This window comes from Indicator indicator, chromosome 29, assembly GCF_027791375.1.
Source record: "Indicator indicator isolate 239-I01 chromosome 29, UM_Iind_1.1, whole genome shotgun sequence".
In the NCBI taxonomy this organism is placed as follows: domain Eukaryota; kingdom Metazoa; phylum Chordata; class Aves; order Piciformes; family Indicatoridae; genus Indicator; species Indicator indicator.
Window position 1 is genome coordinate 4,487,180 of NC_072038.1, and position 14,497 is coordinate 4,501,676.

General features: G+C 57.2%; 1 protein-coding gene across 1 annotated transcript in view; it reads right to left on the reverse strand.

Annotated features, from left to right (window-relative positions):
• Positions 1-5,023, reverse strand: part of EVPL (envoplakin) — a 28,130-nt gene extending 23,107 nt beyond the window's left edge. The window contains exon 1 of the mRNA XM_054393969.1: positions 4,950-5,023. Within this exon, the coding sequence (XP_054249944.1) occupies positions 4,950-5,023 (74 nt within the window). The remainder of the gene's footprint in view (positions 1-4,949) is intronic.
• Between the last annotated feature and the right edge of the window lie 9,474 nt (positions 5,024-14,497).

Genomic DNA, 14,497 nt, shown 5'->3' on the forward strand with positions numbered 1-14,497 from the left:
CCTCACCATGCCTCAGCTTCTCCTCACAATGCCTCAGCTTCTCCTCACCATGCCTCAGCTTCTCCTCACAATGCCTCAGCTTCTCCTCACAATGCCTCAGCTTCTCCTCACCATGCCTCAGCTTCTCCTCACCATGCCTCAGCTTCTCCTCACAATGCCTCAGCTTCTCCTCACCATGCCTCAGCTTCTCCTCACAATGCCTCAGCTTCTCCTCACAATGCCTCAGCTTCTCCTCACCATGCCTCAGCTTCTCCTCACCATGCCTCAGCTTCTCCCCACCATGCCTCAGCTTCTCCCCACCGTGCCTCAGCTTCTCCTCACCATGCCTCAGCTTCTCCTCACCGTGCCTCAGCTTCTCCTCACCGTGCCTCAGCTTCTCCTCACCGTGCCTCAGCTTCTCCTCACCGTGCCTCAGCTTCTCCTCACCATGCCTCAGCTTCTCCTCACCATGCCTCAGCTTCTCCCCACCGTGCCTCAGCTTCTCCTCACCGTGCCTCAGCTTCTCCTCACCGTGCCTCAGCTTCTCCTCACCATGCCTCAGCTTCCCTGCCTGCAAAATGCACATCAGCAAAGTGCCCAGGGGACTGCTGTGCCCTGGCAGTGTCCTCTCCTGCAGGGTCCAGTTCCATGGAGTTAAAGAGCCTGTGCAGGGCATTTGTCATCAGTGTCATCACCAAAGCATTGCTACCTGCTGCACCCTGTCTGTTACACCCTGTTAGAGATACTTCCTGCCCCATCTCTGCCCCATGGGGGCCTTTCCTGGGGTAAACTGCAGAGCCCAAGGGGATGAAGGGTGGTCCCATGTCCCATCACAACAGGGTGGATGGTGAGCCTAAGCATGCAGCAGGCTGGAAGCCCCAGCAGGTCCCCCCCAGCATGCAGTAGGCTGGAAGCCCCAGCAGGTCCCCCTCAGCATGCAGCTGCTGGAAGCCCCAGCAGGTCCCCCCCAGCATGCAGCAGGCTGGAAGCCCCAGCAGGTCCCCCCCAGCATGCAGCAGGCTGGAAGCCCCAGCAGGTCCCCCCCAGCATGCAGCAGGCTGGAAGCCCCAGCAGGTCCTCCCCTGCATGCAGCAGCTGGAAGCCCCAGCAGATCTCCCCCCAAGCATGCAGCAGCTGGAAGCCCCAGCAGGTCCCCCCTCCCCAGGAGGTTACACAATCTCCCACTCATCCTGGACATGCCTGGAATGAGGTGGTGTCCCAAGAGCAAATACTTAGCACCACCCAAGTTTCCTGCCCAGGCTCTCTGTGCAGGGAGGAGATGGTGAGTCATGGGCTGGCTGACATCCCAAGGGATGGATGCCTCTTCCCCATGCACCAGGGAGAATCCCTCCACCCAAGAGGACTGGTGGGATTCAGCTCCCACCTAGGGAGGGTATGAATGGGGTGCCCAGCTTGAGCCCTGTTGTGATGTGACCATGGATACCTCTGTGCCACACCAAGAAGGGAGAAGGGAGGATCCATCCTTGCCAGGGAGGGTAGAGCACCCAGAGACTCCTGCTTCCTGGTGGCACCTCCTTCCCTTCCTGGCTGAAGGACACTGGGATACCCCAGACGATCTCCAGGGGTCCCTTCCAACCCCTAACACCCTGTGCTGTCTTGGGGCATGATGCTGAACACACAACTCAGCTTTGTTTAGGCCAGCCCACAACAAAACTATGGACTGGGAAGACATCAGCAACCAGTCAGTCATGAGCACTGGGCCTTGCCCAGCCCCAGCCTGCACTGCTTGGGGCACCTGGGCTTAGAAGGGAGGAGGCTGTTACAAACAGCCTGATCTTCAGTAATGCTTCCTGCAGAACACTGGCTCAGGAGCAGAGGGAGGTCTCCTCTGAGTGTCCTGAAGGGGAGAGCCAGCAGGTCTGTGAAACCTGGGAGAAGAGGAGGCTGAGACCCTGGGGCCAGCAACTGGCCTGAAAGCAGCTTTCCAGCAGCCAAACCACCTCAGAGTCTGCAAAAGACTGGCATGGATGCTTGAGGAGCACTTAGCCCCTGGGAGGGGAAAGGTTTCTCCACACTGCCCTGGGTGCCAGAAAAGAGAAGCCCTCTGCCCTCACCTGAGCCTCCCAGCCTTGCCATATGCCTTGGTCAAGGTGGAAGCAATACTGAGGAACCTGTTTGGTGCATGCATGCTTAGAGAAGTGCCCAGAGCACCATGGACCATGGCAAGTGGAGTGTGAGCTTCTCCTCTCCATGTCAACACACACCCACCCAGCCTGCAGTGGCACAGCTGCACCAATGCCCTTCCCTGGGGCTGTCCCTGCTGCCCCTGGGCAGAAGCTCTCACTCAGCAGCATGGTGACACCTGGGTGGGATGTGAGGAGCCATGAGGTTGCCCATGCTCACAGTGGGCATCCCTCAGCCTCCTGGGGCTTGGGTCCAACCCTGCCCCTGATCTGTGCTTACAGCTTAGCCCTGGGCTGGTCAAGATGGCCAAGAGCAAGGCTGGGCAGAGCTCCACCTGCTTCTCCTCCTCCAGAGCCAGGGCAGGCCTCCTCCCTAGGGCTATCTCATGCCTAGGAGAGGCAGAGCACTGTTATTATCCTCACTAATTGGTTCATTTCTCATACCATGTTCTGCCCCCTGGACAGTCCAACTGCACCCAAGGGACAGTGTCTCTGAGCAGGGGCAGGGCTGTCCTCCATTCCAGGTCACTCCAACCAGAGCCAGTCAGGGCAGGACCACAGCACAGCCACCCAGCTCAGCCCTGATCCCCTCCAGCCCCTCCTCCCAGGGACCCTTGGCCACAAGGCAGATCCCAAAGCTGGGTCTCCCTGGCACAGAGAGGTCCTGACACTGGCTCTGGTCTGACCTGCTGGCAGCAGCCCACCCACACCCCAAGGCAGTGCTGGGTTAGTCCCCATGTCTGCCACCCTGGGGACCAGCTCTGATCAGGGAGAAGCAGAGGGAGATGGTGGCAGAGGCAGCAATGCCAGGAGCCAATGAAGCCATGAGGTGACTTGCCATCCACCTCCAAAGCCACCCACAGCCTGCACCAAGATCACACCTGGGCAGCCAGTCCTGCCAGACTGGAGTCAATTCCTCCTCCTCCTCCTCCTCAGGAGTTTGCCCTTTCTGCCCCACAATGCAGCAGCTCCTAGAGCAGGGCACAGCAAAGATGCTCTTCAGGGACAGGCCTGTGTTTGTGACTGCCTCCCTGGGATGCATCCACCAAGTGGAGACAGCAGAGAGCCCTGAGAGCTGGGATGCTCAGCACCATGGTCCCAAGAACCAAGGTGAGCTACCTCTCTAGGGCTCTGTACCAGCAGCAGCAGCTGCTGATCATGAACCTCCAGGTGGCAGGGATCCTCAGCTGCTGCTGAGCTTCTGCCCTTTGGGCCACCAAGAGCAACTTCTGGGCCACCAACATTTTCTTGGGGCCATCTGTGGGTCTTGTGTTGGCATCTGCTCCAGAGACAACTCATTCACCTTCCTTTTCTGAGCTGATGTGGGCACTGACCAAGCCCCAGGTCATGGCCAAAGGGATTAGCCTTTGGTGGTTGGTGCCTCCTGAAACAAGCACAACTAGCTCAGGAATTGCCAAGCTGCTGGCTCCAGCCTCCATCCAGAAGAGGTGTGAAATCTTGCTGGAATGCAGCTCCAGTTATCCAGAGAGGCTCAGGCTGGGGCAGAACCTGGCCAGACCCCTCCTGTGGTGCTGCAGGGAGCTGTCCCAGGAAGCCTCATGAGAAATGCCCAGCCCAGGCTGAAAGCCAGCTGGGGAGGTGGATAGCAAGGCTCAAACCAGAGGCTGACACAGCTCTGGGGCTTCTGGAGAGATGTCTCAGTGCAGTCAGGCCCCAGCAAAGGCTTAGTGTTCAGAGAACACCCAAGACTGCCTCCAAGATGAGTCTGTGAGTGCTCAGCTCCACTGAGGCAGAAGCTCCTCATGGCAGCAGTCCAGTTCCTGCATGAGGAAGACTCAGCCTTGTGGGGGCCACCTCCACCCCAGGTTCTGCTGCCCTGCCCAGCAGCACCTGGCCACCACCCTCCTCAGTGCTGTTTGCTAAGGTGGGGCTTGGCCCCATAAACTGCAACACCGTGGGGGGTCCTCCCAGGTGGCTGCACACACCCCACCCTGGGCTGCTGCTGCTGCTGGGGGCCCCATGAGATGTGCCCTGCACCCCTCTCCTGCTCAGAACAACCCCACTGGGATGTCCTCAGCCTCTCACCCTCCCTGGGGATGGGGATTCTGCAGAACCAGTCATGGCAAAGTGCAGTGCTGCTGAGAAGGTGGAAAGCAACCCTGAGTTAGCAGCTGCAGGGGGGGATGAGCTCTTAGCAGGAGAACCCTCTGCTCCCTGCTGCCAGGGAAGCACCCTGGGCCCATCACACACCTCCCCCCTGGAGCTTAGGCAATCTCTTCAGAGGGCATGTGGCTGCCAGATCCTGCTGGTGCTGCCTCTACCGAGGCATCCTCAACTATCTGACCTGCAGGGACCCAGCCTGTCCCCAGCATTAGAGAGGTCACCAGCAAACCTCAGCCACCTTCCCCACCTGAGCAGCACCAAACTGAGCATCCTTCAGGAATCCCAGGTCAGCATCACACCAACCTCCTTCAGCCACTGAGTCCTGGGCTCTCAAGCCCAGGCTGAGTAGTTGCCTCACCAGGGAGCAGCTCTTGCTCCACCCAGACAAAGAGGCTGCCTTTATTCTCCCTACCCCTACCTGCCCAAAAGGGGCTTCGGACCTCCCTGCTCCACTGACACAGCCTCAGCATATCCTCAGGGCTGTGCAGCAGCTCCTGGGCTGGAGCACACAACCCACTGAAGTCCAGGACAGCAGCTGGGGCACCACATTTTGCCATCAGCTCCCACCAAGCCCCAAACCTTCTGTCTGCTCCACAAAGAGGAATGGTTCCTAGGGTGGCTTAGGAGACGTGGAAGGCTCTTCCCTCATCTTCTCCCAGCGTCCCAGGACAGCTTAAAGAGAGGAGGAGAGGTCACACTTACTTGCTAGGCTTGACAGGAGAACCTCTGCTGGGGGGACTTCTGCTCGGGGAGCCTTTGTTCACCCCCTTGAACATGTTGCTGAGGTCCCAGCTGGTCTCCTGGAGCCTGCAAAGCCTTGGTGGGCGCTGGCAGTGCCGAGGTCTGCGGGGCTGGAACGACAAAGACTCAGCGAGGGAAGGTCCTCGGCGGCAGCTAAAGAGCAGTTTCTGGGAGGCTCCTCCCCAGAGGAGGGTGAGCAGCGGCAGAGATGGAGGCACACATGAAAAAATGACTCGAAAAACCAGTTTGGGGTGGAAAGAGCAAGAGCCCCAGAGGGAGAAGTGGAGACCTCGCCCTGGCTTGGGGAGCGCTCTGGCACACACAGCTGGCACCGCGCAGCAGCTCCCCGGCAGAGGGGCAGAGGCTGTGGCCTTTGTGTGGAGGAGGTCTCCACGGCTGACTTGGAGGGAGTGCACTGCAGCTCTTGAAACACATTTTTAAGGCATCTTCTTGCAAGAGCTGCTTGGAATGCTGGAGAGGCCACAGAAGCCTATGGACAAAGCCAAGGGAGAGGTTGCCAGGGCGGCAGCAGCAGCAGCAGCAGCCTGGGCACCACCTCCCAGGACTTGATGTTACTTTGCACTTCAGTACACTTTTGGCCCAGGCTCAGCACCAGGTGGCCCCAGCTTCCAGCAAAGCATTGAGGGCTCCTGGCAGAATGAAGGTCAGCAGCTCCAGCACTGCATCCCAGGAGCCTCACAGCCAGCAGGATTCAGGCTCTGCCACAAGCTTGGGTACCAGAGCCCCAGAGCCCTGGGTTTGAGGCTCTGCCTGTCTTACAGAGCAGGCTTTGCCTCTGGGCAGCTCTTTCCCCTGTGGAGCAAAGGTTCAGAGTTCCAACTGGTTTCCAGCACAGCCCAACACCACCCTGGCATCTCTGTGGCTGCTGGGGATGCCTGTCCAGGTTGTGCTGCACGCTGGGGCTGGCCAGCCCCAGGACTCTCCTAAACCATGGCAAGAGCTGGCTGCTGAAAACATCCTCTTGGTTGCAGACAAAGCAAAGTTCCCCAGGAGCCAGGAGCCCTGTGTTTCAGGGTGATCCAGCATTGATCCCACACAGACATGGGGTCCTTATCCAGTGTGGGACCACGGAGGGATGGAGAGGATGGAGCAGGAAGGGCTGAGGAGCAGATGGGGACCACAGCCCCCTCATAAGCACCAACCACCCGTGAGGCTGACCCAGGCTGTGGTTGGGTTTCCCCATTTCATGTAGCTCAAGGACAATCCAGAGCCAGAGGCAAAGCTCTAGGGTCTACCATCACTGCCTGGGCCTCTTTAAACTGGCACAAAACAAACCACACACCTCAGGAGAGAGGGAAAGACACACATGGAACAAGACTCCTCTACAAGGGGTTTGCTTTCTGCTGTGGGTTTGCTCTACCTTATCATGGTGGTATCATGGCTTGGGCCCTGCTGCTCCTCACCCCAGCATCTCAGAGAGGACATCCCCCCCAGCAGAAAGCACTGACAGGCAGCTGGTGTGGGCTTCAGGAGGAGAGATAAGATCTTCTCCAAGGGGGCTAGAGTTAACAGAGACCTGCTTCAAGATTTGTCTTTGCTCTGTGGAAGCCTACAGACAGGATGGAAAGCAGCTGCTGAGAGATCATCTCTGTGCCACCAGCATCCAGCTGACCAATGACAGCAGCAATGCTCCCTGACCACAGGGGCTGGAGGGCTCCAGGGAGGACAACCCAGTACATCACCTCACCTGCAGCCTACAGGACCAGACCCTGCTGCATTTCCATTTGAAGGCTAAAAGCAGGCTGAAGCCTTGCCAGGGATGAGAGCTGAGAGCATCTGAGGCCAAGCAGTCCTCAGTTTGTACCCATGCCATGGCTGCATGGCACAGCTCCTCTGCAGGGCTGCTTGCCCAAGCCAGGAGGAGATCAATCCCCTGGGAATTCAAAGGAAACTAACCCAAACCAGCCCAGCTGCCTGTCACCTCCCTTGCACATGGAGCAGGTTCTCAGAATGCACAGAAAAAGCAAAGCAGGCAGAGAGCAGCACCCCACCCCTGGCCAACCTGCTCCCCAAGCCAGCCAGCACCTGCAGCCTGGAGCCCAGGGCTGGAGCTGCTTCCAACCAGCACCCTGCTCTGCTGTTTGACACAACAGAGGTGTGACCCTTCCCCTGGCCAAGGCCCCACCTGGCAGGGCTCCCCCAGAAAGAGGGAGCATGGTGAGAGCTGGAGGCTTTGATCCCAGCCCTGAGCACACACAGCCACACGCTCGGGCAGGGGGTGGCAGCCCCTACACTGTCCCCAGATGGGACACAGGAGGTTGATCTCATGATGGGTGGGAGCAGAGCCAGCAGCAGCACCCATCACTCACACACCAGCTGCAGAGCTGGGCCACATCCTGCCTGGGTTTGAGCCCTGGCCCAACAGTGATGCTGAGCATTCAGCCTGCCCCACGTGGTGAGGGGACCTGCCTCTTCCTCACCACCAGAGGAGTCTCCTCACCAGATATGGTGGGAGAAGAAGAGGTAGAGCCCATGTGAGGAGGCCTACCAGACCCAGCCCTCAGCAAAGCCCCAAGGGGCCTGTCACCATCAGGAAACAAGTGTGTGGCAAGGGGAAGCCATAGGCAGAGCCAAAGGCAGCTCCAGGGTGGCAGGTCTGGCCAGCCCAGCACCCCTGCCACCCATCTCCAGCCCAGAACAAGTTCTGCTGCAGCCCAACACCTGCTGGGATGGGAGGGATGCTCTGCCTGCTGCCAGCCCAGCCTCCCCCTGCACTGTGATGACCACCAGGACCTCTGCTGGTGAAGGGGATGGCAACTGTAGGAATCCCCAGGGCGCTGCTTGCTGCAGCCCAGGTCACTTCCAGATCCTCAGCAGGTTTTGTTCAGACCAGCCCCAGCTGTGCCAGGGCACAGTGTGATGGTTAACCCAAGCCCTGCAAGAAGCAACAGGCAAGGAGACCAGTTCAACCAGTTCTGCACCACAGCCACCCACACAGCTGTGCCTGCCTGGCATTTGGACCTCAGCCTGAGGATCCTGGGCAGGACTGTCTTGAGGTGGTACTCTCTGCTCTGCAGCTGGAAGTCCAGGCCCAGGATTCCAAGAAGACCATCCCAAAATGGCATTACCAAGGGCCTCCCACCTCCCAGCCACGTTTCCAACAGGATCACTCAGCACCACAACAGGGGCAGCAGGACAAGAGCTCCCTGCTGCTGCAGCCCTCTTACCCAGGTGAGATGATCCATGGGGAGAGGGGTGAGGGGTGGGCAGCTCTCCTCTCATTCCAGGTGGGCCAGCCTGGAAATGCTGCTGTTGATCTACAGACAAAAACCAATGCAAGAGGAGGTTGTGCCTTGCCCAGGCAGGTCCCCAGCTAGGCTACAGCTTGCTTTGGGGGCTGAAACACATCTCCTGGGGGTACAGACTGGCAGAGCTTCAGGCACAGCAGGGGATGGTGTGGGAAGTCACATCAGAATCATTTGATTTGCTTTCCAGAAAAAGATCTGGGGATTCACCCCAGCAGCCTGGAGCTGTGCCAGGATGCAGATGCCTGCTCTCACAGAGGAGTCACATAACCAGCTGCTGCTCACACAGATGAGGAGCTTGCCTGCAGGGACAGATAGCAGCCACAGCTGTGTAGAGGGCCTTGGTGAGCAGGTAACACTTCAGGGAAGGAGGTTTCAGGAACAATCCTGGACTCACCTTTCAGAAGAAAGTGGCAGAGGAGAAGCTCAGAGGCTGGTGTGCCTTTGTCACCAGGCAGGCCTCCCTGTTAAGCTTTCACAGAGCAGATGACAGCTTAACATGACCCAGAAATGATTTACTACTACCCATGGAGACTGTCTGCCCCGCTGGGTGACAACAGATTTGCCTCTTCTGCACCCTTCCTCACCTCCCTCTGGATGAGTTTTCTCCCCACTTCATCTCCTTGCTTTTGAACCTCTTCATTCTTGAACTCATTCTTGGGGGAAGTGATGTGCTGAAATGCAAGCCGGGAGCACAGCCCTGGCACTGCAAAAACCTCCCACCCCACCAAGAGCTGCTGCCAGCCAGACACTGCAGGCAAAACTCCACCATTAAGGTCTTCAGTGCCCCTCTAGAAGTGGTAGGGACCTACAGTGGAGCAGGGTACTGGAAGGATCCAGCTGAATGGCTGGGAGGTGGGAGACCAGCAGGAACCATCAGTGAGCAGAGCTGCCTGAGGGTGGTTAGTGCTCAACACACCTGGAACAGCCTTCATTTGATCATCAAATGACCCTGGGGAAGAGCAGTTTCAGCATCTCCTCACCCCTGCAAAGCCCCTGCTAATGATCACCCACAGTGACACCATGGGCTGCTCTCTCCAGCCACCCTGCCCAGCAGCACCCAGCACCCAGAGAAAAGCTGGGAAGAGTTTCATGGCCACATGGCTAGAGAGGCAGCAGCAGGAGAAGGGATTCCTGCTCTCTCACTTCACCTCTGCTCTCCCCAGAGAAAAGCTGGGAAGAGTTTCATGGCCACATGGCTAGAGAGGCAGCATCAGGAGAAGGGATTCCTGCTCCCTCACCTCACCTCTGCTCTCCCCAGAGAAAAGCTGGGAAGAGTTTCATGGCCACATGGCCAGAGAGGCAGCAGCAGGAGAAGGGATTCCTGCTCTCTCACTTCACCTCTGCTCCTCACTACCATGAAAAGCAAAGGTAAGACATGGCCACTCCTGCCTGTGCTCTGCATCAGTTTTATTTCCAGTGGCTTCAGAGAGCTGCAGGAAGCTGCACAGAGGCAGAAGCCCCCAGCAGCAGTGGGAGATGCTTCACTATGAAGAGGATGGCAAAGGGACCTGCAGCTACAGCCAGGCCAGCCCAAGGCTTGCTGCAAAGGGCACATGGAATTTGCAGCTGGAGACAGAGATTGTAAGACTTGGGCTGTCCTAAGCAAGAGGAAAACCCTCCTAAAAGACTCCATGGAGGGCAGCAGGGGCAGGGGAGTCAGAAGCCATGGGCCCCTGGTTGCTCACCACCTTAGGAGGTATCAGAGCTTGTCCCCACCATGCACCAGAGAGTCTCTTTTCTCCTCACTGACACCAGAGACGGCATTTTGGGGGCAGAAATTTTATCCCAGACCCCATTTTTTTTCCCCTCTTTGTGGAGCAAGCACATACCAAAGTGAAATTCCAGAGCCTCCCACTTGCTTTAAAGAATTGCCACCTCACTGGGGAAATTGCACACTTGAGCTTCTGAAGCTTAAACTTACTCAGTGCTCAAAGCTGGGTGTGCTTTGCTTTATCTTCACCAGCTGAGAAGCAGAGGGCAGTGCAAAGAGCCCTGCACTTCTCCCTGCAGGTCTCATTAAGACCCATTAAAAAGCTTCCTGTGATGGGGCTGGGCTCAGCAGAGGAAAGCAGGCTTTGGCCTCAGAGCCAGCTCAGTGCCAAGGGCTTTTCCCCAAAAGAGGAAGACTCCAGCACAGGCTGAATCCAGCACAGCTCCCTTGGTGTGAATGGAAAGTCCTGGCCCTGCTTCTTTGTACCTCTAAACACAGAAGACATTTGCAGCAAGCCACCTCCTCAACAGCTGAGTCCCAGGGCTTTCATGGACTACTCATCCCTAGACCCTTCAGACATCAAAAAGCCCTTCCTGCTTCCCACCCCATGGCCTTCTCCAGGCTCATTCCAGCATCCCACAGCTTCTTCTGGGTTTAAGCCCTAGAGCTAACCAGCAGGACCATCAGGGCAGTTCCCTGAGGCAGCCAAGGTGTTAGCCTCATTTTCCTCTCCCCAGAGGATGAGCAAGGCTGTAATAGCACCCAATAAATTCACTCGTGGCAGAGTCTCAAGACACTTTGTCTGGAAAACTTGTTTATAGCTTACAGGATGCAGCCTGTAAAATTGGCTTTATTACCCAGTGAGACTGCTGAAGGGAGCTGCTCCCCAAACATGGTGATGGATCTGAACAAGAGGTGTCCCAGATCATTAACCAGGCCATCAGGTAATTGAACACCTCCCTGGGAAAGCAGCCTTCACGCACAGGGCAGAGCTGGAGAAGCACCCTGTGAAACCAGGGGGGGGCATCAGAGCTTTTAGTGCAGTTTTCATGCATGGCTCCCCCCCAGAAAGCTGCTTTGCTCAAACAACAACGGCCTGGGGCAGGCACTCAGCCCCTCCCAACACTGTGCCAAAGCACCAAGCAGCTGCCCAACGATGGGGTGATGGAGAGTTAGGCATGAGGACAGGGCTGCTCTGTGCCTCTGCACTCAAGAGCAGCCCTGAAGTGTGCAAAAACACCTGCAGGATGTTCCGTGGAGGTGTCCCTGGAATGGCTCAAAGGTTCCTGCCTGGGAAAAAACCTCCTGGCCTCAATGCAAACAGCTGAGTGAAGGAGAAGCTGTTCAGAAGAGAGGGGTCCAGGCTGGGCCAGACCTGAAGGGCTTTAGAAAGGAGGATCCTCAGCACACACCAGCTGGGAAGGAACATGCTTTCACTGGATCACCATGGCTGGAAAAGAGCTTCAAGATCACCAAGTCCAACCATTACCTGACTCTACCAGGGCCACTACTACACCATGTCCTTGGCCAACATATCTAGATGGCTTTTAAATACATCCAGGTATGGCAACTCAACCACTTCCCTGAGCAGCCTGTTCCAGTCTTTGGGAACCCTTTCAACATAGGATTTCCTTCTAATGTCCAACCTAAGCCTCCCTTGCTGTAACTTGAGGCCATTTCTTCTTGTGACTTGTGAGAAGAGGCCAACACCCATCCCTCTAAAACCTCCTTTCAGGCAATTGCAGAGAGGATAAGGTCCCCCCTCAGCCTCCTTTTCCCCAGGCTGAACAACCCCAGCTCCCTCAGCTGCTCTTCACAAGACTTGTTCTCAAGATCCTTCATCAGCTTGACTGCCCCCACAAAGCCCCTGCCAGGCAGGAGGGCAGAGCCCAGCCCATCCCCAGCAGCAGATGGTGCAGCTGCCAGGAGCATTGCTGAGCTTGGCAAGCCCCCCCCCCCCCAGCTTCCCATGCCAGAAGCCCTGAGTGCTTTTCAGTGGGACCTGAACCTCCTGCAAAGCTCCATTTCTGAGCTGCTGTAGCCTCACTCAGTGGCAGTCCTCCTGCATCCCAGGGCAGGGAGCAGAGCAGGATCAATCTGTCTGCCACAACTAATTCTGCGTGACCAGACTTCGCCTTCCCTGACTTCATTTAATGCTCTGAGAAAATTAGATGTTCTCCTGCTTCTGTGGAGAAAAAGAAAAGGGCAAGCACTGCAGGTAATTCAGAGGCTTTGATGCTCCTCTTTAGTCATTCGGGCACCACAGCCATGCCAGCATTCCCTGGACTGACCACAGGCTGGGGATGGGAGTCACTAATCCTCCTGCACGGCGTGGGAGCCTGGGGCAAAGTGCTGTGCCTGCTCCATGCACCCACAGCCCAGCAAGGCAGGGACAGGGACATGATTTCCACAGCAAGAACTTCAGCTTTACCAACCCCAACGCTGTGGGTGCCCAGCAGTGGAGGAGCTTGCCACAGCCCACAGCAGGGCAGTGCCCAGAAGTGCCCAAGCACACACTAAAGACCTGGGTCCCGATTTGAATTCGATGGCTCTGGAGCACATGAAAGCTGTGCCCAAGGCCACGTGTGCACACCAAGCCATGCAAGCTACACTCTGACAGTGGGTTGAAACCTCCCCCTCTGACTCTTTACTGCTTGTAGGCCAGAGGAGGGAAGGTTTCCAGCCCAGTTTACTTGCAGCAGCCCAGAGAAGGGCTGGGACGTGGCCAAGGGGACCGACAGGGACACAGTCACCTCCCTGCCACACCAAGCCTCACGTGCAGGAATTTGCACTTGGGTTTAGCTCTAACCCAAACATTGTAATCCAGCTCAGCAGGGAGCTCATCAATCACTCCCAGGTGCAGCAAGCAAATCCCCACTGCAAACACAAACAAACAGCAGGGACACTCCGGGGATTCCGGCTGGATGCTCCAGAGCAAGGACTTGCAGGGTCTGCCCCCACCCAAATCCCACCCTGGGATTTCTGCAGCTACCCGACCGGCAGCGCAGAGGCTTTGCAGCAGGAGAGCAGAGGACTCAGCCCCTCCTGCTCGGCACACTCAGGCTGAGGAGACCTCACCCAAAGGGAGAGGGTCAGGGCGGGGAGCGGCTGCGTTTCACAAACCTGTTCACCCTCGGCGTGGTTTGGGTGAGCCTGAGAAGGCAGAGCCCAGCAGGAGCCTTCGCTGTAGGTGTGTCCCTCGGAACCGCTGCGTGAGCAGCTCCTGCAGCACCGAGATGCTGCGCACCAAACCCTCCCAGTGCCAGGGCAGCACCCGGGAAGAAGAGGGACTGGAGAGTGACTCGGGTGTCTGAGCTGGGCAGCTGCAGCCCAGCACTTCCTCAATTCAGAGCAGGGGAGGGCAAAGAGCTGCTGCTGCTCCCTGCCTCAGCCCCAGGAAAGCTCAGAGCACACAGGCTGCTCCTAGCCCAGCTCTGCCGAGCAGCTTTCAGGATCACTGCTTCCTGGGGCTTGGAACTAGATGATCCTTTAGGTCCCTTCCAACCCTAACAATTCTGTCATTCTTCCTGCCAGAGCTTCCCATTCCACTCTGCAGGCACCTGCCATGCATTCCTCCCACTCAGCTCAGAAAGTGCTCTGCTTTGGCAGACAAACAGACCTCCAGTTGTTCTTCTGCTTGAAAGCATCAAGCCCAGCCTGGAGAGGAGCAGCCATGTACACCCAAGATGCAACAAACCACTCCTTGCAGCGAGCAAACCCCCAGTTCACATCCCCAGCTGAACACCCTGGGGTGCTGGTGCTTGTAGCTCCAACAGGGCAGTGGACAAGAGCTCTGTGGGAGCACAGACATCTCTCAGTGGATGCACCTTCTCCCAAGAAGGTCACTGCAGCTGGACAAGGACTTCCCACACCTGAATCCCAGGGCCTGTAGCCCCTCACTGCCAGCCACACATGATACAGGCTGCAGCCAAACCTGCATCAGCTCCTCAGGAGAGCCCAGCCACAAAGGTTCCACAGCCTCCACTGCCCAGCCACAGAGGTTCCACAGCCTCCACTGCCCAGCCACAGAGGTTCCACAGCCTCCACTGCCCAGCCACAAAGGTTCCACAGCCTCCACTGCCCAGCCACAAAGGTTCCACTGCCAGTGGTCACCTGGGCTGGTGCTGCTGCCTGTGTGCAGCAGCATGGATCAATTAGCATCGATTCTCTCCTGCAACACCAGCCCTTCAGTTTCAAAGAGCCCCAGTTGTTCTAAAGAGGGCAGAGGCTGTCATTTAGGACCTCCCACCCAGGCCGGACTATTACACTATCCCAACGTGTCATCTCTCACTTCTCTCTTTAAGCAGCCCAGCTTGTCTCATCCTACTCATCTCTCATATGTCCCATCAACACCCATCATCACCAGACCCCTTGGAATGCTCAACCAGAAGATACAGGTAGGGCCAAGGGCCATGATGTGCATCTCATTCCCATTTTAACTGAGGCAATAGTACCAGGCAGTGGCTGGCTCAGCCTATAATTAAAATTCCAGTGCTCAGCTCAAAGATACTCCACGAGGAAAAGGTGAT